General features: G+C 42.2%; 1 protein-coding gene across 7 annotated transcripts in view; it reads left to right on the top strand.

Annotated features, from left to right (window-relative positions):
- The window catches only part of LOC139415024 (collagen alpha-1(XII) chain-like), a 105,193-nt gene that overhangs the window by 53,830 nt on the left and 25,844 nt on the right, over positions 1-25,519 (top strand). For 3 of the 7 annotated variants that reach the window (XM_071162767.1, XM_071162766.1, XM_071162764.1), the window contains 27 exons: positions 536-675; positions 4,914-5,043; positions 9,702-9,841; positions 10,064-10,193; positions 10,633-10,772; positions 10,995-11,124; positions 11,564-11,703; positions 11,871-11,994; positions 12,278-12,420; positions 12,546-12,675; positions 13,043-13,185; positions 13,303-13,432; positions 13,598-13,737; positions 14,520-14,649; positions 15,077-15,216; positions 17,733-17,862; positions 18,204-18,343; positions 18,463-18,592; positions 18,828-18,967; positions 19,138-19,267; positions 19,370-19,509; positions 19,713-19,842; positions 21,117-21,259; positions 22,704-22,833; positions 23,799-23,941; positions 24,635-24,764; positions 25,393-25,512. In XM_071162767.1, the coding sequence (XP_071018868.1) occupies positions 536-675; positions 4,914-5,043; positions 9,702-9,841; positions 10,064-10,193; positions 10,633-10,772; positions 10,995-11,124; positions 11,564-11,703; positions 11,871-11,994; positions 12,278-12,420; positions 12,546-12,675; positions 13,043-13,185; positions 13,303-13,432; positions 13,598-13,737; positions 14,520-14,649; positions 15,077-15,216; positions 17,733-17,862; positions 18,204-18,343; positions 18,463-18,592; positions 18,828-18,967; positions 19,138-19,267; positions 19,370-19,509; positions 19,713-19,842; positions 21,117-21,259; positions 22,704-22,833; positions 23,799-23,941; positions 24,635-24,764; positions 25,393-25,512 (3,636 nt within the window). The remainder of the gene's footprint in view (positions 1-535; positions 676-4,913; positions 5,044-9,701; positions 9,842-10,063; positions 10,194-10,632; positions 10,773-10,994; positions 11,125-11,563; positions 11,704-11,870; positions 11,995-12,277; positions 12,421-12,545; positions 12,676-13,042; positions 13,186-13,302; positions 13,433-13,597; positions 13,738-14,519; positions 14,650-15,076; positions 15,217-17,732; positions 17,863-18,203; positions 18,344-18,462; positions 18,593-18,827; positions 18,968-19,137; positions 19,268-19,369; positions 19,510-19,712; positions 19,843-21,116; positions 21,260-22,703; positions 22,834-23,798; positions 23,942-24,634; positions 24,765-25,392; positions 25,513-25,519) is intronic. The other 4 variants (XM_071162770.1, XM_071162769.1, XM_071162768.1 and 1 more) reach the window with 2 other exon arrangements.

The raw sequence follows: 25,519 nt of genomic DNA, 5'->3' as shown, positions 1-25,519 counted from the left end.
GATAATTAAAGTGTTGTTGATGGAAAACACACTTTTATAAAATACATCTGCATGTGCATTTCTGTGCCTTGAAAGAGCTGCAAATGCAAAAGTGTGACTACTGACCCGGCAGCGGCCGGACGTTCCACAACAGACACCTAATTGTCAACCATTTGTCATAATATCATTCCTCGTGTCATTAAATGAATGTTGTTTTTCATGTCATAACATTGTCATTCCTCTTGTCGTTAATGTCAATCATCATCATGTCACAATGTCATTCCCCATCAATGTCCCCATCATTGGAAATGCATGTGTCATATAGTATAGTAACCTTACTGGCTGCTTCACTCTCCATCATGTCGTTTACATGTACTTCATCACCAAATCATGTGTTCTCATCACCTCACCCCCTATCCTCATCATCATCGTTTCATCCAGCTTCCTGACCACCATGTGATTGTGGATTGGTAAAGGCTGCCTAATGTTTCCTGCAGCTATTTTATATAAACCTCCACTGTCTTGGGTCAGTGTATTGATTGTAATGTGTTCCTAGCTCCCACTGGACCTCCGCAGAACCTGCAGGTGTTCAATGCGACCACGGTCACTCTGACAGTGAAGTGGGACCACGCCCCAGGCCCTGTTCAGAACTACAAGATCTCTTTCCAACCTGTGGCTGGAGGAAAAGCTCTCTCGGTAAGTACGACACACACCCTCCAGCAGTTTCTTGAAAGCAGTAATCTGTTAACAATTCCCAGACTGTTTTGCAATGACTATGAGTGTATTGTGAATAACTGATAAGTAGTGTCTACCCAGAACTAACTTCTAAATCCTATGCCCTCTTGGTATGACATATCTCAGTTCACTTACCTATAATATAGAGGAAGTGGTTCTTGCTCTCTAGTCTGTAACTGAGTGGTGACGTTAGTTGTTATCAGTGTGATGCGTCAGTATCTGTGTGAGGTTTTCTCCAACGTGCCGGAGCTAGTTTCACCCCAATGATGAAACCATAAGTACTTCCCAGTGCAGTAAAAAACGTGATTTTCCTGTGTTTTTTTATATAATGGCCTTTTAGTGTAAGAGCAGTTTGAAAAGTCTGCATGATATGCCAGCCTGTTCTGGTGGGATGGAGTTTTGGCCTGCCTGGTGAAATCACGAGGTGGTAAATGAATTAATAGTCTCTGCCAATAACAGCTAGTTTTTAGTTTTCCCCTCCCCACTCAGACCACTCCCAGACAATCCTAGCAAAATTCTAGCTTGAGAAATAGCTTTTTGCTAAGAAGATATTTATGTACATTTTTTTACCATTTTAATTGAAAACAATCACAGTAAGGTACTTAATTGTTACCCAGAAAGGATTTGATATTGAGATAAAAATGTCTGCATTGAACCTTTAAAGTCAAATGGCTAATTCCGTTCTCATAAAAATACTTAAGCATTTCTAAATTGGTTTATTGTAATATGAAATCCCTTTCCTCTTGGGATTTAAATTACAATAAACCAATTTAGAAATACTTAAGTACAATTGGTGTCCTCCCCGCTATTTTGTCTTTCTCCACATTGTTAGTTTGACGTTAGAATTATGACATGGTCCTCCTATCCAGTCTGTTTGTGTACTTAAAGGAGGTCTGTATCTAGCAGCCAAGACCACATTCTTAACTGATAACTTAATTGTGACCTGCTACGGAAAATGTTAGGAAATACTTTTTTTGGTTTTTCGGTTGACGATGCGCTTATATGAAAATAATTTGGTTAGTTTAAAATGTTTTAAGTGTCTGAGAAGTTATGACAGGGTACCCCAAACATTGTATCAGTTCTCTAAACTATGATTTCAACATGACACCATCGGACAGAGCTGTTACATGTCTATCTAATCCCATCATAGCACATCATTGGAATTATATTATAGTATCGCTGTCCACTTAAAACAGTATGGAGACATACTGCTGTTGGGATGTTGTGGTCTGCAGACGTGTTGATTTAACATAAGCCATATAAGCCAGGCATGACATTCACACGTGGGACCCTCAAGTGCCTGTCTCCAGTGGTATAAAGTACTTAAGTACAAATACTTTAAAGTGCTACTTAAGTAATTTTTGGGGGTGTCTGTACTTTACTTTATAATTTATATTTTTGAAAACTTGTACTTTTACTTCACTGGATTCCTAAAGAAAATAATGTACTTTTTACTCCATACATACCCAAAAGTACTTGTTAAATTTTTTATGCTTAGCAGGACAGGAAAATTGTCTAATTCACGCACTTATCAAATGAACATCCCTGGTCATCCCTACTACAGTACCTCTGATCTGGCGGACTCACTAAACACAAATGCTTTGTTTGTGAATGATGTCTGAGTGTTGGAGTGCCTCTGGCTATCCTTAAATAATAATAATAATGCTGCCGCCTGTATTGCGTAATATAAGGAATTTAAAATTATTTATACTTTTACTTTTGATACTTAAGTAAATGTTTGCGATTACATTTACTTTTAATACTTAATTATATTTAAATATCAAATACTTTTAGACTTGTACTCAAGTAGGATTTTACTGTGTTACTTTCACTTTTATCTGAGTCATTTCTCTGAAGTATCTTTACTTTTACTCAAGTATGACAATTGGGTACTTTTTCCACCACTACCTGTCTCTTATATAATGGTTTAGTGATGTCGAAATACAAAAAGTGGATGTGTAGTCTAGGTGATCTGCTAAATTAATATGTCAGACAAGCGAATACAATGGAAAATGTATTGTATGTTGTCCATTCCGTGGCTATAACGTTTCATGCCATTGGTAGATGTTGCTTACTGTACAGTTGTAGGATCTTAATTTGATCAGTATTGTCGCTGCAAGATTATTTTAAATCTTATTTAACCTTTTAGTCCATAATGTTGCTTGTACGGTGGTTAGGCTATTAGCTAGAAAAAAATGTGGTTAAATGAAAAGTGCAATACTGTTAATATAACCGTGTGTTAGTGCGAGTTTTCTGTGAATTTATGGAAATCACAAAGCTCATCTGCATTTCCTGCGGTGCAGGAAAATTCTCAGCATCAAAAAAGTGCTCAAATTAAGATCCTACATCTGTAGTTCCCATTAAATGACAGGATACATTTAAAATATTGGCTTGTAGTATTATGAAATTGTTCTTCCATGATGTCTAGTGTCCCTCAAGATCAATGAATCTTCCCTTTATACACTACTAGTTTATGAACACAGTAGTGAAAGAAAGGCAATTGTTCTTTCTTATAAGGTGTTTGAATGAGCAACTCTGTTCACACAAATGGGTAAATAATTCATCCTTGGGGAACCCCGCTTTTGTTTCTGCTAGACTGAAAGGAGGGGAAAGGCATTGGCTGATGAGAGAGTTAGAGAGTTCCCTGGGCTCGGGGAGAAACCGTGTTCGTACTCCACAGCCTCGTAAAAGTCCAAATTGATGTAAGAGCTTTGGAGTTTACATTGGTCATGTTTGGATGGCTTCCCTGTGACAGTGTAGAAGAACTCTGCTTGGCCCCAACCACCCCAATTGGGTAATATTTGGTTGATATGTTAATCAATGAGATTACAACCTCTTTTCACCTACTCAAAAAGACAGTCAATAGTTTGTTGAATACTCAATGTTTTATCACTATGCTTTCAACCATCTAAAAGTATAACCAAATTCCAATGGGAATACAATGTTAGATATATTTTTTTATTAGGACCGTCAAAGTTATCATGTTAATAATGTGTTAATGCTTTGCATTTTTAATGGAGTTAATTGTTTAGATGCCATTGATGACATCTCCATTTTTTTTAGCAACCATTTTGAAGGAGAACTCAATTAGTAGGACTCAATCAAATCAAACTTTAAATGCACTTTAAATACAGTTTGACTTAATTTAGTAATTCTTTAATAATTTAGATTAGTTTTTCTTAGATGGAGACATGAATCCAACATGTTTTTTAAAACTACATTTACCAAAGATTTAAACCCTAGTCCTGTATGTACAGTATTGTCTATTTTTAGTTGAATCCATGGTTGAATTTACACAATAGCTGTTGATGACTGTCCAAATGCTATATATTGTAGGCTTAAATAGCATCATTGATGATACATGATTGATAAAGTATGATTACATTTAATTTGCTCTGTTAGATCTACCCTTTGGAAATGACTTTGATAGCAACAGTGAATCTATTATGTTGAGAATTGTCAATGGTCATTCTCAAGATAGCACATTGGAAACAGTCTGTGACAAATATCATAGCTCAGCAGGGCTGGGCTTGTTTTAAAACCCTGGATGGGAGACTGAAGTGTAGCTGTAGATAGATACATTCTCCAGTAGGAGGTGCTGCTCAGTCTTTCGTTTTTTTTTCTTATACGTTGAAGATCTGACGTTGTTTCAAAGTGACAAATTCAACATATTTTATACAAGGTTTGTCAATGTTGAAAATTGGTTACCATGATGACATAATCCTGTGGTTGAAATTTCACCCTCAAAACAACAGTTTGATTACTAATTTCAAATGCAAATGTATTTTCCTTGTAGATTCCACAATACAATAAAGTGACAAATTACGTTGAAAAATGTTGATTTCACCAGTTTGTGCCCAGTGGTGAGCTAATGAACTTCAGGGCTTTTTGTCTCTGAGCCGAGGAAAGGGGAATGGGGATACCTAGTCAGTTGTACAACTCAATGAATTCAACTGAAATGTGTCTTCCGCATTTAACCCAACCCCTCTGAATCAGAGAGGTGAGGAGGGCTGCCTTTATCGACATCCACGTCTTCGGAAAGAGGACAGCCCTAACCATTAAAAGAGTTTAGCTTGCCATCCATCTGTCACCCTGTTCTAATAAATTACTGTTTTAACATCGATGTGAGATGTTCTCACTTCACTTTTCCTCTCACAGACAAAGAAAAGACTCTGACTTTGTTGTTGTCCCCCAAACAGACCCAGGTGGGAGGAAAGAAGAACAGTGTAATCCTCCAGAAGCTGACGCCTGACACTCCCTACTCTGTCACCGTGGCAGCTATCTACCCCAGCGGAGAGGCCAAAGACATCTCAGGCCAAGGAAAGACCAGTAAGTGGACCTGGAACCACCAGACCTGTAAAAGGCCAGAAACCACCTACAACATTCTCTTAAACAACTTCTTAGGGCTGAGATCCCGCTAACGGGATCGATATGACAACAGCCAGTGAAAGTGCAGGGCGCCAAATTCAAAACAACAGAAATCCCATAATTAGAATTCCTCAAACATAGAAGTATTTCACACTTCTTGTTAATCCCACCACAGTGTCCGATTTCAAATAGGCTTTACGGCGAAAGCACCACAAACGATTATGTTAGGTCAGAGCCAAGTCACAGAAAAACACAGCCATTTTTCCAGCCAGAGAGAGGAGTCACAAAAATCAGAAATAGAGATAAAATTAATCACTAACCTTTGATGATCTTCATCAGATGACACTCATAGGACTTCATGTTACACAATACATGTATGTTTTGTTCGATAAAGTTCATATTGATATTTTAAAAAATCTCAGTATACATTGATGCGTTATGCTCAGTAGTTCCAAAAACATCCGGTGATTTTGCAGAGAGCCACATCAATTTACAGAAATTCTCATAATAAATGTTGATGAAAATACAAGTGTTATGCATGGAACTTTAGATACACTTATCCTTAATGCAACCACTGTGTCAGATTTCAAAAAAGCTTTACAGAAAAAGCAAACCATGCAATAATCTGAGTACGGTGCTCGGAGACCAAACAAGCCAAAAAGATATCCACCATATTGTGCAGTCAACAGAAGTCAGAAATAACATTATTAATATTCACTTACCTTTGATAATCTTCATCAGAATGTACTTCCAGAAATCCCAGTTCCACAATAAATGTTTGATTTGTTCGATAATGTCCATCATTTATGTCCAAATAGCTACTTTTGTTAGCGCGTTTTGTAAACAAATCCAAACTCACTAGGAGCAGACGAAATGTCAAAAAGTTCTGTTACAGTCCGTAGAAACATGTCAAACAATGTATAGAATCAATCTTTAGGATATTTTTAACATAAATCTTCAATAATGTTTCAACCGGAGAATGCCTTTGTCTGTAGAAAAGCAATGGAACGCGAGCTACCTCTCACATGAACGAGCGTCACGAGCTTGTGGCACTCTGCCAGACCACTGACTCAAAGAGCCCCTCCTTTACAGTAGAAGCCTCAAACAAGTTTCTAAAGACGGTTGATATCTAGTGGAAGCCTTAGGAAGTGCAACATGACCAATATCCCACTGTATCTTCAATAGGGAATGAGTTGAAAAAATACCAACCTCAGATTTCCCACTTCCTGGTTGGATTTTTTTCTCAGGTTTTTGCCTGCCATATTAAATCAAATCAAATGTATTTATATAGCCCCTCGTACATCAGCTGATATCTCAAAGTGCTGTACAGAAACCCAGCCTAAAACCCCCAAAAGCAAGCAATGCAGGTGTTGAAGCACGTTGGCTAGGAAAAACTCCCTAGAAAAGCCAAAACCTAGGAAAAAACCTAGAGAGGAACCAGGCTATGAGGGGTGGTCAGTCCTCTTCTGGCTGTGCCGGGTGGAGATTATAACAGAACATGGCCAAGATGTTCAAATGTTCATAAATGACCAGCAGGGTCAAATAATAGGTCTGGGACAGGTAGCACGTCCGGTGAACAGGTCAGGATTCCATAGCCGCAGGCAGAACAGTTAAAACTGGAGCAGCAGCACGGCCAGGTGGACTGGGGACAGCAAGGAGTCATCATGCCAGGTAGTCCTGAGGGCTCAGGTCCTCCGAGAGAGAGAAAGAAAGAGAGAATTAGAGAGAGCATACTTAAATTCACACAGGACACCAGATAAGACAGGAGAAGTACTCCAGATATAACAAACTGACCCTATCCCCCCGACACATAAACTACTGCAGCATAAATACTGGAGGCTGAGGCAGAAGGGGTCAGGAGACACTGTGGCCCCATCCGATGATACCCCCGGACAGGGCCAAACAGGAAGGATATAACCCCACCCACTTTGCCAAAGCACAGCCCCCACACCACTAAAGGGATATCTTCAACCACCAACTTACCATCCTGAGACAAGGCCGAGTATAGCCCACAAAGATCTCTGCCACGACACAACCCAAGGGGGGGCGCCAACCCAGACAGGAAGATCACATCAGTGACTCAACCCACTCAAGTGACGAACCCCTCCAAGGGGCGGCATGAAAGAGCACCAGAAAGCCAGTGACTCAGCCCCTGTAATAGGGTTAGAGGCAGAGAATCCCAGTGGAAAGAGGGGAACCGGCCAGGCAGAGACAGCAAGGGTGGTTCGTTGCTCCAGAGCCTTTCCGTTCACCTTCACACTCCTGGGCCAGACTGCACTCAATCATATGACCCACTGAAGAGATTAGTCTTCAGTAAAGACTTAAAGGTTGAGACAGAGTTTGCGTCTCTCACATGGGTAGGCAGACCATTCCATAAAAATGGAGCTCTATAGGAGAAAGCCCTGCCTCCAGCTGTTAGAAATTCTAGGGACAATTAGGAGGCCTGCGTCTTGTGACCATAGCGTACGTGTAGGTATGTACGGCAGGACCAAATCAGAGAGATAGGTAGGAGCAAGCCCATGGAATGCTTTGTAGGTTAGCAGTAAAACCTTGATATCAGCCCTTGCCTTGACAGGAAGCCAGTGTAGGGAGGCTAGCACTGGAGTAATATGATCACATTTTTTGGTTCTAGTCAGGATTATAGCAGCCGTATTTAGCACTAACTGAAGTTTATTTAGTGCTTTATCCGGGCAGCCGGAAAGTAGAGCATTGCAGTAGTCCAACCTAGAAGTAACAAAAGCATGGATTAATTTTTCTTCATCATTTTTGGGCAGAAATGTTCTGATTTTTGCAATGTTACGTAGATGGAAAAAAGCTGTCCTTGAAACAGTCTTGATATGTTCGTCAAAAGAGAGATCAGGGTCCAGAGTAACGCCGAGGTCCTTCACAGTTTTATTTGAGACAACTGTACAACCATTAAGATTAATTGTCAGATTCAACAGAAGATCTCTTTGTTTCTTGGGACCTAGAACGGGCATCTCTGTTTTGTCCGAGTTTATGAGAGGAATGGAAGATTCGATATAGGCCGATAGTTTTTTATATTTTCTGGGTCAAGGTTTGGCTTTTTCAAGAGAGGCTTTATTACTGCCACTTTTAGTGAGTTTGGTAAACATCCGGTGGATAGAGAGACGTTTATTATGTTCAACATAGGAGGGCCAAGCACAGGAAGCAGCTCTTTCACTAGTTTAGTTGGAATAGGGTCCAGTATGCAGCTTGTAGGTTTAGAGGCCATGATTATTTTCATCATTGTGTCAAGAGATATAGTACTAAAACACTTGAGTGTCTCTCTTGATCCTAGGTCCTGGCAGTGTTGTGCAGACTCAGGACAACTGAGCTTTGAAGGATTACGCAGATTTAAAGAGGAGTCCGTAATTTTCTTTCTAATGATCATGATCTTTTCCTCAAAGAAGTTCATGAATTTATTACTGCTGAAGTGAAAGCCATCCTCACTTGGTGAATGCTGCTTTTTAGTTAGCTTTGCGACAGTATCAAAAATACATTTTGGATTGTTCTTATTTTCCTCAATTAAGTTGGAAAAATTGGATGATTGAGCAGCAGTGAGGGCTCTTCGATACTGCACGGTACTGTCCTTCCAAGCTAGTCGGAAGACTTCCAGTTTGGTGTGGCGCCATTTCTGTTCCAATTTTCTGGAAGCTTGCTTCAGAGCTCGGTTATTTTCTGTATACCAGGGAGCTAGTTTCTTACGATAATCGTTTTTAGGGGTGCAACTGCATCTAGGGTATTGCTCAAGGTTAAATTGAGTTCCTCAGTTAGGTGGTTAACTGGTTTTTGTCCTCTGACGTCCTTGGGTAGACAGATAGAGTCTGGAAGGGCATCAAGGAATCTTTGTGTTGTCTGTGAATTTATAGCATGACTTTTGATGCTCCTTGGTTGGGGTCTGAGCAGATTATTTGTTGCAATTGCAAACATAATAAAATGGTGGTCCGATAGTCCAGGATTATGAGGAAAAACATTAAGATCCACAACATTTATTCCATAGGACAAAATTAGGTCCAGAGTATGACTGTGACAGTGAGTAGGTCCAGAGACATGTTAGACAAAACCCACTGAGTTGATGATGGCTCCGAAATCCTTTTGGAGTGGGTCTGTGGACTTTTCCATGTGAATATTAAAGTCACCAAATTTAGAATATTATCTGCTATGACTACAAGGTCCGATAGGAATTCAGGGAACTCAATGAGGAACGCTGTATATGACCCAGGAGGCCTATAAACAGTAGCTATAAAAAGTGATTGAGTAGGCTGCATAGATTTCACGACTAGAAGCTCAAAAGACGAAAACGTCATATTGTTATACTCACAGACTCACAGATCATTCAAACAGTTTTAGAAACTTCAGAATGTTTTCTATCCAAATATACTAATAATATGCATATATTAGCAACTGGGACTGAGTAGCAGGCAGTTAACTCTGGGCACCTTATTCATCCAAGCTACTCAATACTGCCCCCAGCCATAAGAAGTGTTAATAGATGTATCATTTTAGAGTACATTCAATGAAGCAGATAACTCTTTTGTGAAGTATTTTGATTTCAGTTCACTCAATATAAAGTAAAATGTTTAAAACACCATATTAAAGCACTTTATGGTTTAATCCAGAGCCTCTGGGTGGAGTGAAGAACCTGCAGGTGACCAACCCCACCATGACCACCCTGAACGTGAAATGGCAGGCAGCCGAGGGAAAAGTGAAAGAATACAAAGTCATCTATGTACCTGCTGCCGGTGGAGCTGAGAGCATGGTAGGACTGGCAGGAAGTCTCTCAGCTTTCTGTTGGCTGACTGTGTAAAAAAAATATTCCAACAGTTCACATCTCAAAATTAAATGAAAAATAGCATATTCATGTATTGTTTGAAGTTGTTTGTTTTATGAATCACAAAATATGACAAACAACTATCTTCAGTCGAACAGAGTTGGTAGTAGGCAGACGTTTATAGGTGTGATGTCTTTGTGTAATGTAAAGGAGACTGTAGCTGCCACTACCACCACTACTGTTCTGAAAGGCCTCCTTCCAGACACCCTCTACACTGTCTCACTGGTGCCGGTCTACGAAGTGGGAGATGGACAGAAACAGTCTGAAAATGGAAAGACAAGTAAGACTGTCTGCAATCTAAGTCTAAAGATCTTTAAAGATCTTCTAAAGATCACTTATTAAGTGATCTTTTCAGGGACTGATAATGGCCTTCTAAGAAGATGATTTATGAAATAAATCCATAAATCTATAAATAACCATCAATGCAGAGGATACCTCTCCATTAAGTCTGTATTTAAACTTCATACAGACTCCTAGCAATGCTAAGTTCAATCAGTATAAAGTTTCAGGGACTGAGTAATGGCCGTCTTAAAAGACGTTAGTTTCATCAATGGAGAGGATAACTCTTTATTGCTGTATTTGAACATCATACAAACTAAGATAAGAGAAGTTAACATAAGATAATATAGTAATTTATTTAGCACTTTAAGATATTACTTTAATAAGTACTATCAATCAGTATGAAGTTATATTATTGAATCCCTGGTTGGTGTATCTAGAGTCTCTTGGTGGAGTGAAGAACCTGCAGGTTACCAACCCCACCATGACCACCCTGAACGTGAAATGGCAGGCGGCCGAGGGAAAAGTGAAAGAATACAAAGTCATCTATGTACCTGCTGCCGGTGGAGCTGAGAGCATGGTAGGACTGGCAGGAAGTCTCTCAGCTTTCTGTTGGCTGACTGTGTAAAAAAAATATTCCAACAGTTCACATCTCAAAATTAAATGAGAAATAGCATATTCATGTATTGTTTGAAGTTGTTTGTTTTATGAATCACAAAATATGACAAACAACTATCTTCAGTCAAACAGAGTTGGTAGTAGGCAGACGTTTATAGGTGTGATGTCTTTGTGTAATGTAAAGGAGACTGTAGCTGCCACTACCACCACTACTGTTCTGAAAGGCCTCCTTCCAGACACCCTCTACACTGTCTCACTGGTGCCGGTCTACGAAGTGGGAGATGGACAGAAACAGTCTGAAAATGGAAAGACAAGTAAGACTGTCTGCAATCTAAGTCTAAAGATCTTTAAAGATCTTCTAAAGATCACTTATTAAGTGATCTTTTCAGGGACTGATAATGGCCTTCTAAGAAGCTGATTTATGAAATAAATCCATAAATCCATAAATAACCATCAATGCAGAGGATACCTCTCCATTAAGTCTGTATTTAAACTTCATACAGACTCCTAGCAATGCTAAGTTCAATCAGTATAAAGTTTCAGGGACTGAGTAATGGCCGTCTTAAAAGACATTAGTTTCATCAATGGAGAGGATAACTCTTTATTGCTGTATTTGAACATCATACAAACTAAGATAAGAGAAGTTAACATAAGATAATATAGTAATTTATTTAGCACTTTAAGATATTACTTTAATAAGTACTATCAATCAGTATGAAGTTATATTATTGAATCCCTGGTTGGTGTATCTAGAGTCTCTTGGTGGAGTGAAGAACCTGCAGGTGACCAACCCCACCATGGTCACATTGAACGTGAAATGGGAGGCGGCCGAGGGGAAAGTCAAAGAGTACAAAGTCATCTATGTACCTGCTGCCGGTGGAGCTGAGAGCATGGTAGGACTGGTAATTGACACTGTAGAAAGTGTGGTTACTTTCAAGGGTATGAGTACCTATTTGACGGAATATAGTTGCTTGTCATATTTTGTGATTTGTATCATTAGTTATTGTTAAGTTGGGTGTGGGCAGGCGTTAATAATTGTATTATGTATGTGTAATGTAAGGAGACTGTGGCTGGGACCAACACAGTCCTGAAGGGCCTCACACCCAACACCATCTACACCGTTTCAGTGGTGCCTGTCTACGACGTGGGAGACGGCAAGAAAATGTCTGAGAACGGAAAGACAAGTAAGAAAGTCTGACATTGGGATGAGGGGCCGAGAAATGGATCATTTCAGAGAATCGTCAATAGTGAGGATAGCTCTTCATTAGTGGATTGTAATTCCATGCGATACCAAGTTCATTCAGTGAAAAGTGACAGCCCCATATTTAAGTCTTCTTTGGTATAGCTGTCAAAAGTGAATTTGTAAAAAAGCTATATACATTCATATTGAATCAATTCCACTCTGTAACGGCTTGAGGATATTGACGGCATTTACTTGGAATGATGTTGATGTGTCTTCTACCTCAGGGCCTCTTGGTGGAGTGAAGAACCTGCAGGTGATCAACCCCACCATGACCACCCTGAACGTGCGCTGGGAGCCATTCGAAGGGAAAGTCAAGGAGTACAAAGTCTTCTATGTACCTGCTGCCGGTGGAGCTGCTGAGGCCATGGTAGGATTCTGCTGAGCTGACAGTGTAGAAAGTGTGGTTTCCACATTGCGTGCCATAAAGTTAATTGTGGGTGTGTTTGGAGTGGGCAGAGGTTAATATTTTGGTTGTGTTTGTGTTATCTTTAGGAAACTGTGGCTGCCACTGCCACCAGCACTGTCTTGAGAGGCCTCCTTCCAGACACCCTCTACACTATCTCACTGGTGCCTGTCTTCGCAGAGACAGAGGGCAGGAGGCAGTCTGAGAACGGAAAGACGAGTAAGACTGGCTGACATCCAAGCAATCATTCCAATACGCACTTCCATGTTTGCAGTACACCTCAGATCCCAGACCAAGCATAAATTCCCAAAATTTCATAAATTGTCATCAGTACCTGCTGTATAATGTATATTTGTATTCACTTTTTGTATTTTCCTTTTAAGAACTTAGTCTGTACGGTATGGAAGTGTGGAAGATCATTGCTGCCACAAACACATTTTCTTTGTCCGACCATTTAAAAAAAAAAGTGGATAGCAATAACCTTCTGTAAACAGTGAATTCTCAATGTAAGATGATTATCAGTAAGATAATAGAGTTACATTGGACATAGAACAGGTTTTCTATATTTTGTTGATTTCCTCACCAGGACCGTTGGGTGGAGTGAAGAACCTGAAGGTGACTGAACCCACCATGACCTCTCTGAAGGTGGACTGGGACCCAGCGGACGGAGCCGTGCGTCAGTACAAGATCTTCTTCGTCCCTGTGGCTGGAGGAACACCAGAGGAAATGGTGGGTCTCTTTCACCTTATCACCTCATAAATAGCCTTAAGCTAATACACTTCCATAAAGCATTTCATCTGCAATCAGTCATCTAATTCAAATCACTTTCCACCTGTTTGTAAACAGGAGCAAGTACCTGGAAGCACCACCACCATCGTTCTGAGGAACCTCAAGCCTGACACACCTTACACAATATCAGTGTTACCTATCTACCCCGTCAGAGAGGGGAAACGTCAGGCTGAGAATGGAAAGACGCGTGAGTAGCAATGTAAAATGAAGTGGTAGCATATGCAATCTCGAAAAGTGATTTGGGAACATTGGAAATATAAACTGAGAAACCTAAAATAATGGTTAACTTGATTTCCCCAATAATCACATAATCGTAGTACCACACTTAAAGTTGTTGAATTTTTTCCCCCAGTGCCTTTGGGTGGAGTGACCAATCTGCAGGTCACCAACCCTACCCACACTACCCTCACCGCCAGCTGGGACGCAGCCGACGGCAATGTGCAGGGCTATAAAGTCATCTACACTCCCGTCGCAGGTGGCCTTGAGATCATTGTGAGTACTCTACTGTACTGTTAACCACACTGCTCCTCAATAGGCCTATTACTCAACAGTGACACGTGATGTCACATTTATGCCAGCCTAACACATTGGCTTCCAATCCTGTGGGAAGAAAGAATCCTGTTTCATTTCATCACCATACTTTGTGGAGTGGGGATTTCGTCAGCCCAACATGAGAAGTTAGCGTTGAGGAGTTAATGTTAAGGACTTAGCGTTGGCAGTTAGCCTGCTGTGCTAAGCATGATGAGAGGGAGCAGCAAAGTGGTCGTGCCGCCTAGTGGCGATGGAGTTCAGGCCAGGTAGGAGCTAACAGTCTGTGAAACAGCTCTGTGATCACAATTATAATGCAATTGACTTTTTGGTTTGGCCGCTTATGTGGAACAAAATCCTCTAAGGCACTGTTTGGTTTATCTGTGTAGAATTGGCCTGTTCCGTGTGGTGTATGCCATAGCTCTCACTCTCAATCAAACCTCCCATCAAAATAAACTCCACAGAAGAGAGATGAACTGGACCAGTAGAAGCTGTAGTTCATGTAGTTTTACAGACCATAGAACAACAGTGGTACATGGGCCTTATCTTGTGGATCTGGTGTATGAAATACCACCTGCATCCAAAATGGCACCCTATTCCTTATATAGTGCACTACTTTTAACCAGCTTAGGTCAGAAGTAGTGCTCTATGTGAGGAATAGGGTGTCTTTTGGGAGGCAGCCATAGTGTTCCTGTATGTCTGTTGGAGCTTCTTTTGGTGAGACACCATCTCGCTCTACTTTGTAGGAGCAAGTATCAGAGAGCACAACCACCACAATTCTGAAGAGCCTCTCACCTAACACACAGTACACAGTCACTGTTCTGCCAGTGTACCCCGAGGGGGATGGGCAGACCCAGGCCAAAGATGGAACAACAAGTGAGTAACGACGACTTATACCACAGCATTGTTGAATACAATATCTTTCTGTAACTTTGTAGCAAGCACAGTCTGCATATGTAGGTGCATATTGCGTCATGATTGCAAGGTATCCCGATATCTTTTCCAACTGTCCCGTTATCTTTCCCAACTGTCCGGATATCTTTACCAACTGTCACGTTATCTGGTTTTAATGTCCAATCTAAAATGCCCTTTTAGCCAATCAGAAGTTATTCTTGTATGGAAGTGCATTCTAGAATGGACATTAAAACCAGATAACAGGGCAGTTGGGAAAGATATCGGGACAGTTGGAAAATTGTACAGTGAAAGAGATGAATATATTAGCTCATCTGCAGACATACAATCTATATCATGGTTTTCAAATCAAAGTGATGGCTAAACTACTCTGTTTTCTCTTGGTGCTCAGAGCCCCTGGGCTTCGTGAAGAACCTGCAGGTCATTGAACCCACCACCAGCACCCTGAAAGTGCGCTGGGATGCAGCTGAGGGGAATGTGCGCGAGTACATCATTGTCTACATCCCAACTGCAGGCGGAGAGCAGGACGTGGTACGTCTTGGTAGTCTCACCAACATAGTACCCCTCCGAATTCTCTGAGAATGGTCTACTCCAGTGGAGTCTTGTGGAGGGTGAAATCCATTACAATGAGGCCATCCTTTGATTTAAAGTGACACAAGCCTTGACTCGTGTATTCCCTGAAGCTTGTCAACATGGCTTTCTGCTGGTGTATTCCCCTGAAGCTAGTCAACATGGTTTCTGCTGGTGTATTCCCCTGAAGCTTGTCAACATGACTTTCTGCTGGTGTATTCCCCTGAAGCTAGTCAACATGGTTTCTGCTGGTGTATTCCCCTGAAGCTAGTCAACATGGTTTCTGCTGGTGTATTTCCCTGAAGCTAGTCAACATGGCTTTCTGCTAGTGTATTCCCCTGAAGCTAGTCAACATGGCTTTCTGCTGGTGTATTCCCCTGAAGCTTGTCAACATGGTTTCTGCTGGTGTATTCCCCTGAAGCTAGTCAACATGGTTTCTGCTGGTGTATTCCCCTGAAGCTAGTCAACATGGTTTCTGCTGGTGTATTCCCCTGAAGCTAGTCAACATGGTTTCTGCTGGTGTATTTCCCTGAAGCTAGTCAACATGGCTTTCTGCTGGTGTATTCCCCTGAAGCTAGTCAACAAGACTTTATGCTGGTGTATTCCCCTGAAGCTAGACAACATGGCTTTCTGCTGGTGTATTCCCCTGAAGCTAGTCAACAAGACTTTCTGCTGGTGTATTCCCCTGAAGCTAGTCAACATGGTTTCTGCTGGTGTATTCCCCTGAAGCTAGTCAACATGGTTTCTGCTGGTGTATTTCCCTGAAGCTTGTCAACATGGCTTTCTGCTGGTGTATTCCCCTGAAGCTAGTCAACAAGACTTTCTGCTGGTGTATTCCCCTGAAGCTAGTCAACATGGCTTTCTGCTGGTGTATTCCCCGGAACCTAGTCAACATGGCTTTCTGCTGGTGTATTCCCCTGAAGCTAGTCAACATGGTTTCTGCTGGTGTATTCCCCTGAAGCTAGTCAACATGGCTTTCTGCTGGTGTATTCCCCTGAAGCTAGTCAACATGGTTTCTGCTGGTGTATTTCCCTGAAGCTAGTCAACAAGACTTTCTGCTGGTGTATTCCCCTGAAGCTAGTCAACAAGACTTTCTGCTGGTTTATTTCCCTGAAGCTTGTCAACATGGTTTCTGCTGGTGTATTCCCCTGAAGCTAGTCAACATGGTTTCTGCTGGTGTATTCCCCTGAAGCTTGTCAACATGGCTTTCTGCTGGTGTATTCCCCTGAAGCTAGTCAACATGGTTTCTGCTGGTGTATTCCCCTGAAGCTAGTCAACATGGTTTCTGCTGGTTTATTTCCCTGAAGCTAGTCAACATGGCTTTCTGCTGGTGTATTCCCCTGAAGCTAGTCAACATGGCTTTCTGCTGGTGTATTCCCCTGAAGCTAGTCAACATGGCTTTCTGCTGGTGTATTCCCCTGAAGCTAGTCAACAAGACTTTCTGCTGGTTTATTTCCCTGAAGCTAGTCAACATGGTTTCTGCTGGTGTATTCCCCTGAAGCTAGTCAACATGGTTTCTGCTGGTGTATTCCCCTGAAGCTAGTCAACATGGTTTCTGCTGGTGTATTTCCCTGAAGCTAGTCAACATGGCTTTCTGCTGGTGTATTCCCCTGAAGCTAGTCAACATGCTTTCTGCTGGTGTATTCCCCTGAAGCTAGTCAACATGGTTTCTGCTGGTGTATTCCCCTGAAGCTAGTCAACATGGTTTCTGCTGGTGTATTCCCCTGAAGCTAGTCAACAAGGCTTTCTGCTGGTGTATTCCCCTGAAGCTTGTCAACATGGCTTTCTGCTGGTGTATTCCCCTGAAGCTAGTCAACATGGTTTCTGCTGGTGTATTCCCCTGAAGCTAGTCAAAATGGTTTCTGCTGGTGTATTCCCCTGAAGCTAGTCAACAAGACTTTCTGCTGGTGTATTCCCCTGAAGCTAGTCAACATGGTTTCTGCTGGTGTATTCCCCTGAAGCTAGTCAACATGGTTTCTGCTGGTGTATTCCCCTGAAGCTAGTCAACATGGTTTCTGCTGGTGTAGTCCCCTGAAGCTAGTCAACATGCTTTCTGCTGGTGTATTCCCCTGAAGCTATTCAACATGGTTTCTGCTGGTGTATTCCCCTGAAGCTAGTCAACATGGTTTCTGCTGGTGTATTCCCCTGAAGCTAGTCAACATGCTTTCTGCTGGTGTATTCCCCTGAAGCTAGTCAACATGGTTTCTGCTGGTGTATTCCCCTGAAGCTAGTCAACATGCTTTCTGCTGGTGTATTCCCCTGAAGCTAGTCAACATGCTTTCTGCTGGTGTATTCCCCTGAAGCTAGTCAACATGGTTTCTGCTGGTGTATTCCCCTGAAGCTAGTCAACATGGCTTTCTGCTGGTGTATTTCCCTGAAGCTAGTCAACATGGCTTTCTGCTGGTGTATTCCCCTGAAGCTAGTCAACATGGCTTTCTGATTCTGACTGATATTCTATCTTCTTCTTTCTTGAACAGGACCAGGTGTCTGGAACAACGACCACCACTGTTCTGAAGGAACTCAATCCAGATACGGAATACACTGTGACAGTGGTGCCTGTCTACCATGAGATGGAGGGTCTCTCTAGGTCTCAGAATGGAAAGACAAGTGGGTTGAAATGACAGGGTGAAATTAAATGATAAGGGTGGCAGGTAGCCTAGTGCTTAGAGTAACCAAATGGTTGCTTGTTCGAATACCTGAGCCGACAAGGTGAAAAATCGGTCAATGTGCCCTTGAGCAAGGCACTTATCCATAATTAGCGCATGGGGGCCTTACTACTATGGCTGACCCTGTAAAGCAACAAATGTCATTGTACCTATCTGGTGTATATGACGATAAAAACATAGTTTTTCTTCTTAAAAACAAAATGTGTCTGCTACTTGTTCAGCTATTGGCAGCTCGTACAGTACAGTAAGTGTGATGCTGTAACATTGTATCCTCTGCCTCAGATCCTTTGGGTGGAGTGAAGAACATGAAGGTCATCGACCCCACCATCAACAGTCTGTCTGTTCGCTGGGACCCAGCTGTCGGTAACGTGCGCAACTACAAGGTCTTCTACGTGGCCCAGCCAGATGGGAGGGAGCAAATGGTATGTATCCTATTCATCTCTCCATCCCTTTTACTGTCAACCCAGTCATGTTTACATTATAATCAACTTGGGTAATTGTCATACAGTGCTAACATTGATCTTCACTTTGCCCTGAACAGGAACAAGTCTCAGGGGGCACCACCAACCTTATCCTGCGTAACCTGGAGTCTGATACCCAATACAATGTGTCTGTTGTCCCAGTCTACCCAGACGTGGAGGGCATACTGCAGTCTGAGATGGGAAAGACAAGTGAGTAAAGCATTTCAGTACTTACTTTAGCTCATGAACCTCATACAATGGAAGCATATACCTGTCAAAATGTTTAATTTTGAAATGACAGCTTTTTGACAGCTACAAGCTTCCATATCCCGTATTACAGTTGTATGATTCCATATCGGACTAAACTTTACTCAGTAACGGCTTAAGAACATTAGCGTTGACATTTACTTGGAATGATGTTGATGTGCGTCTTCTTCTTCCTCAGAGCCTCTGGGTGGAGTGAAGAACCTGCAGGTGACTGACCCCACAACCAACTCCCTGAGGGTACGCTGGGAGCCAGCTGAGGGGGACGTGCGCCAGTACACTGTCATCTACGCCCCGCTAGCAGGAGGACCTGAACTGAAGGTACAAAAACAACACTTTGTCTCATACGGTATAGAAGCGATATGTGAAGACTCACTAAACTGATCACTTTGAACACTATAAACATGTATGTTGAATACTTGAATAAGCTACCTCTTTATTAGGGTTTTTTTACTCAACATTTTTGCTAATCTGATTACTCTTTTTCTCAGACTATGGTTTCTGGGATGTCAACCAACACCGTTTTGAGGAACCTTGTGCCAGACACAGAGTACAAGGTGACATTGGTGCCTATGTACGGCGATATTGAAGGGAAGAGAAATTCTGAAAATGGAAAGACAAGTACGTCATGACTGAAAAAACAGACCATACAGGGACAAAAAAAAGAGTTACAAAATAGAATAAGTGATTTGATGCTAAACTTGTTGTTTTGTGTCTTGTCAGAGGCGTTTGGTGGGGTGAAGAACCTGCAGGTCACCGACCCCTCTACTAGCTCCCTCAAGGTGCGCTGGGAGCCAGCGGAAGGCAACGTGCGTCAGTACCGCCTCTTCTACGTCCCTGCCTCTGGCGGAGCCGAGGACATGGTAAGACCACCAACTATCCATGCCTTAACTTCTGATGCTGCACAGGGTATCTCTTGACCAATCAGATTTGAGTCGACTACGGCATCCATATTAGGAATTTATATACCTAAAATCTGACGACTTCCTAATATGGGTGCTATAGGATTCAACCAATCGATGGTATAAACACCGATAATGCAACTCAAACACCTCTCTGTGAACAGGAGCAAGTGTCTGGTGGCACCACCAACACCATCCTGAGGAACCTTCTCTCAGACACGCTGTACACTGTCACCGTGGTCCCTGTCTACCCCGAGGGAGAGGGCCTGCGCCAGTCAGAGACTGGAAAGACGCGTAAGTTATCAACTGACGAAATTCCAATCATCCATTTTGTTTTCATTGGGATAAAGACGTGCTCTTTTCAGTTGGTTTGATCCAGTGGCATTTCAAATTTGGAGCCTGTTTGGTTTTTCCAAAGTTTGAACTCAGATATCAAGATACCGGTAGATAGGTCTCAGAATAATAGATACCCTCATAGGGAAACATTTTTGGTGAGGTCAACATTTAACAAAACTGAGTGGAAATAGAACATGTTGTATTGAAATCTCTGAACCAGATAGCATTTGCACAACCCCCTTCCCCCATAAAGTTTAGATGGAAAAAAGGTGTAGTTTATCTCACCATAACAATAATAATAACAATAATAACTCTAATAATAACAAGAATAATAACAATAATAATAACACTAATAATACTACTACTACTAATAATAACAATAATAATAATAATAGGTTGCCCTGCCTGTGTCTGTTTTTTTATACCCTGCTGTGTGCATCGATGTTGTTTCTGCTCAAATGGTTTGCCATGTGCAGTCAGCAGAAATCCATCCTAGTGAAGTGAATTGGAAAGCTGTGATTCCAGCAGAGCACATCAGTATTACAGAACATATGGTGCATAATGATTCTACAGGGGCTTCCAGAGACTCTTTAATGGGAGTCAAGCATTATTTTTATACTCGCTAAGTCCTTGTCAGTCTTGAGAGAGAGACACAGGTTTATGATCGTTGACTCATATTTGATGCGCTCTGATGTCCGTACAAATCGGAAGATACTGTATGTTTGACAGACTAGTCTTCCTAAACACACCATATGCATGTGTTTCATATAGAATGAACCTCACTGTTGGGTAAACAGGTTCTATTTGGAATGTTTTTACTTATGAATAAGGTGGCTGGGTCTGAGTCTACGTACTGCATCTAATCTTTAATGGGCTAACGTGCTGAATGCCAGAAGAATATGCACATCTGTTTTAGTTTAAAAGTGAAGTTGAGGCTTTTGCATAATCCCAAACGGTGCAACTCCTCTGTACATTCTCTTCACATAGACACTATAAAATCACTTGGTTACTAGAGACTACTTCCCTCAGCATTTGAGTCCCCCCTCCCCCTTTTTTACTGAGATACATCCTGTTTGAATTCTCACATTTTCTTGTGATACTCTTCTATTGTAAAGTAAAATCAGAGCTGTTGTTTGTAGAGTAAAATCAGAGTTGTTGTTTTGTGTTTTTGAGGTTGTGTATATAATTGCCCTCCCCTCTCTTGACTTTCTCTGACCCTCTTTGACCCCCAGTTCCACGAACCCCTCCTAAGAACATCCAGATCTACAACCCCACTACCACCAGCCTGAATGTGCGCTGGGAGCCCGCTTCTGGCCAGGTGCAGCAGTACCGCATCGTCTACGCACCTCTGTCTGGAGACAGACCCGCTGAGACAGTAAGTTCTCTATATGCATCCCAAATAGCAGCCTATGCCCTATATAGTGCCCTACTTTTGATCAGGGCCCATAGGACTCTGGTGAAAAGCCGTGCACTATATAGGGAATAGGGTGCCATTTGGGACAAACGATCTCTCTCCACTGTTAACCAGAGCCTGTCATTATATTAAGAGGGGAGGCACGTTCACTCAACCGCTTACTCTCCCTGCTCAGACCACTTAGATGGAAAGGTAAAGTCCAGTTAAGCAATAAAAGTGTAGAGTAGGGTTGCTGGGCTCTACGTTTGATGAAGATATCAAAAACCCTCACTCAAAGAGTTTGCTAGGAAGTCTGTTTAGAAGCTCCACAGATGGCATTCCCTTATTAGGCTAATGGGGAAATCCAGACCTTTTGGCTTTTAATTCTCTGTCTATCAGCATTGATTTTATGCACCGATGCAATACACATATCTTGGATTAATGGAGAAAGATAGAGCTAATTGGCCTACAAACAGCTTTTAAAGTACCACTAGCAGTTTGGAAAATGTGCATATGCACATCTGCGATAGACATAGATGAAAATTGTAACGTTTGATGTTTTGGGCTTGGTTGGACGATAATGAGGCTGTTTTTATTGGAATGTTCTTTGATGCAGCAGTAGGCCTTAAAAATGCCTCATGCTAAGAGACAGAATTGTTTTAACCGAAGCGTTCGCCAGCTCAGCTCTGTCTATTCTCAATCAGGCTCCATTTTGTATGGAGGACAGACTTATGAGTGCTTTTCACAGGAAATATACTTTATTATATACCTCAGCTACCTGCATGTCTTGTCCATCACTCTTTCAACTAGGAGATTTTCAGTTAAATCCTCAGATAAGCTTTAGATAAAGGTATTTAGCATGATGAAATGGCCGTCCCCCAGACAAGCTAATAGATAATGTGCTGCTTAGTGACAGTGGTGACCCTGGTGATATGATGAGACTGGGCTCCACTGTTGTTAGAAACAGGGGTGAGATAGATCCAGTACACGTTGAGGCCTGTCCAATGACAGAGCACTGGTCTCGTGGTGTTGGTTACGTCTTTGCATTTACCAGACGATGGATGCTTCATAACACTCATTTGTTTATCAATCACTTCTTAGCTAAATTCATGTATTTGTTTAGCGTTTTAAACCTCTTCAGGGCTTTGTTAGTACTTCATGTTAACCTTTGGCACTAGGCTCCCTCCAAAAAGACTCTAGCATGGATTAACAGTGAGCTCATTATGTACGTTAGCAGTGCCAGAGCAGTATGTAATGCATGAAAAAGGTCATTTGAATAAGAATCCTTCTTCCAGGATGCATCCCAAATGACGCCCTATACTAACGTAGTGCTCTTAATAGGGAATAGGTTTCCATTTGGGACGCAAAACAATCTTCCTCTCTGGGAAGCCATCATTGTGATCTATGTCTTATGACCTCTCCAAAGGTCCTGGTCCCGGGAAACATCAACAACGCGTTCCTGGACTCGCTCATTCCCGACACGCCGTACTCGATCAGTGTCCTGGCTCTGTATGCTGATGGGGAGGGCTCACCAGTGAAGGGAGACGGCAAAACATGTGAGACCCGAATCCAACTTTGTTGTTTACATTGATACTACTGACTCATGCGACTCTTGTTTACATTTATACTCTCGACTCAATGAGTGTTACTAATGCGTCCATACATACTTGCTTATACTATAGTCTACATTTAAGTACGTACACACACACACACACACACACACACACACACACACACACACACACACATAGCTATATATAGTGGTGGTTACTAGGTCAAATCAAATTTTATTTGTCACATGCTTTGTAAACAACAGGTGTGGACTAACAGTGAAATGCTTACATACAGACCCTTCCTAACAATGTAGAGAGAAAAATACAAAGAAAAACACGTAATAACAAAAGTAACAGTAAATACACAATGAGTAATGATAACTTGGCTATAGGATACCAGTACCTGGTCGATATGCAGGGGTACGAGGTAATTGTGGTATGTACATATACAGTAACTAGAAATAAAGTGATTAGGCAACAGGATAGATTATTAACAGTAGCAACAGTGTATGTGCTGAGTCAAAAAAGGGTCAGGGCAGATAGTCTGGGTAGTTATTTGGTTAGCTATTTAACTAAATATTTAGAAGTCTTATGGCTTGGGGGTAGAAGTTGTTCAGGGTCCTGTTGGTTCCAGACTTGGTGCATCGGTACCGCTTGCCGTGCGGTAGCAGAGAGAAAAGTCTATGACTTGGGTGGCTGGAGTTTTTGGGCATTCCTCTGACACCGCCTGGTATAGAGGTCCTGGGTGGCAGGGAGCTCAGCCCCAGTGATGTACTGGGTCGTACAAACTACCCTCTGTAGCACCTTGCGGTCAGATGCCAAGCAGTTGTCATACCAAGCGGTGATGCAGCCAGACAAGATGCTCTCAGTGGTGCAGCTGTTTAACATTTTGAGGATCATGTGGTGTGCAGCGTTGCTAGGTACATGTGTTTGAGTGTAACCCAGTATTTTTGCTGTTGCTGTTGCAGTGCCCCGTGTTGGACCTAGGAACCTGCGGGTGTTTGATGCCACCACCAACACGCTGACCATCGTTTGGGACCACGCGGAGGGCCCAGTGCAGCAATACAAGATCGCCTACGCCCCCACCACAGGAGATCCCATCACTGAGTTTGTGAGTTCATAGGTTGAATACCAAATGGCACCCATAGGGCTCTGGTCTAAAGTAGTGCACTATGTAAGGAATAGGGTGCCATTTGGTACACATAAAGAGTCTCTCTCGACAGACTTTCACGTAGCAGGGAACTTTAAGGTTTACTCGAGGGACGAGTGAGTTCATGACCTAAACATGTCTCGTTTTATATTTGGCTGAGTTGCAAATCAAATACACTCCTCCACACTCGCATGAACTTACTGTTCAACGTGTTACTACTGCCAAAGCGCTGTAGGCCCACAAAGTCTTACTTCAGTGTCTGTTTGGTTAACTCCAGCAAATAACTGCTGATTAGTAAGACGAATTAAAGTCTCAATTAGATCAACATTATCACTGGAAACATTACGTTACATTACATTGGATTATTAATGACTTTAAAGACAGAGCAGGAACACTTTAGGGCAGCACAGCAGCACTGCATAATTATTCCCTAGTAAGCCAACCATTGAGTGACATAACAAATGCTTCTAAACGAGAAAGGTCAGGAGAGCTAACCCTCCAGTGTTCCATGAGGACAGGGAACTTTCATTAATAGCCTTCTTTTTGCTCTCTGCTGCAAGCCTAGAATTAGTGCATAGCTTCCAAAAGTAATTCTATAATTATGTTCCTTTATTAATGAACTGACTAAGTTCTCTGTGGTACTTTTCCTCACAGACGGTTGTTCCTGGCAACAGAAACAATGCCATCCTGCAGAACCTGCTTCCTGACACTCCCTACAGCATAACTGTTGAAGCCATCTATGCTGATGGATCAGGGCCATCTCTGATCGGGCCCGGACGCACAGGTAACGCAGTTAGGAAAAGTGTTCAGGAAGTGTTCAGTCTAGTATACTGTACACCTGACGGTCTAGCTAGACAGAATTTCCAAGCCTGATGAGCTGAGCTGGGAGTGAGAACTGGAAAATACTTACAAGAGCCATACTATATCCAACCGATTCCAAAAAAAAAGTCATTTTGAAGAGTTCGGAAGATTGGGAATTCACAGTAGCCTGGCTCAACGACTGGTGAACAATTGCCCCGAGTTACACAAATAATAGAAACTTTATGTCTTGGCTTTAAAAGAAGCACCACTGTGGATGGGCCTCGCTCCAATGGGTTGTCACCACCCATGCAAACCAACCTACCCACTACCCAGTTCAGCTCCCTCAGCAAGACTATGAAAAAATCTATCCAGTCTAAACACATGTATTACTCACAATAGTCTTCATAAACTGAGGAGGAGGAAAAACAATAGTGGCTGCTGTAGACTTGGAGCCCAGGATATGCCGTGGTAATGTGGTGACTTACTGCACTGGGGGCTAGCTATTCTGGAAATGGGGTCATGGCCTCACTTGTTGTTGGCAGTAATTGCCGTGACTGATTGAATGTTGACATGTGTCTGCTCTCTCTGCTGGTGCTGTGCCTCTGTTATAGTCGGCCTGCTGGAGCCCTTGAGCCTGCGCGTCTCAGACGAGTGGTACACCCGCTTCCGTGTGGCCTGGGACCCCTCGCCGTCTCCAGTGCTCGGATACAAGCTGGTCTACACTCCTGCGGGTGAGAT

This window comes from Oncorhynchus clarkii, chromosome 8, assembly GCF_045791955.1.
Source record: "Oncorhynchus clarkii lewisi isolate Uvic-CL-2024 chromosome 8, UVic_Ocla_1.0, whole genome shotgun sequence".
Classification (NCBI taxonomy): Eukaryota; Metazoa; Chordata; class Actinopteri; order Salmoniformes; family Salmonidae; genus Oncorhynchus; species Oncorhynchus clarkii.
The sequence above is the reverse complement of the archived record's forward strand: the minus strand, read 5'-3'. Positions and strand labels throughout refer to the sequence as shown.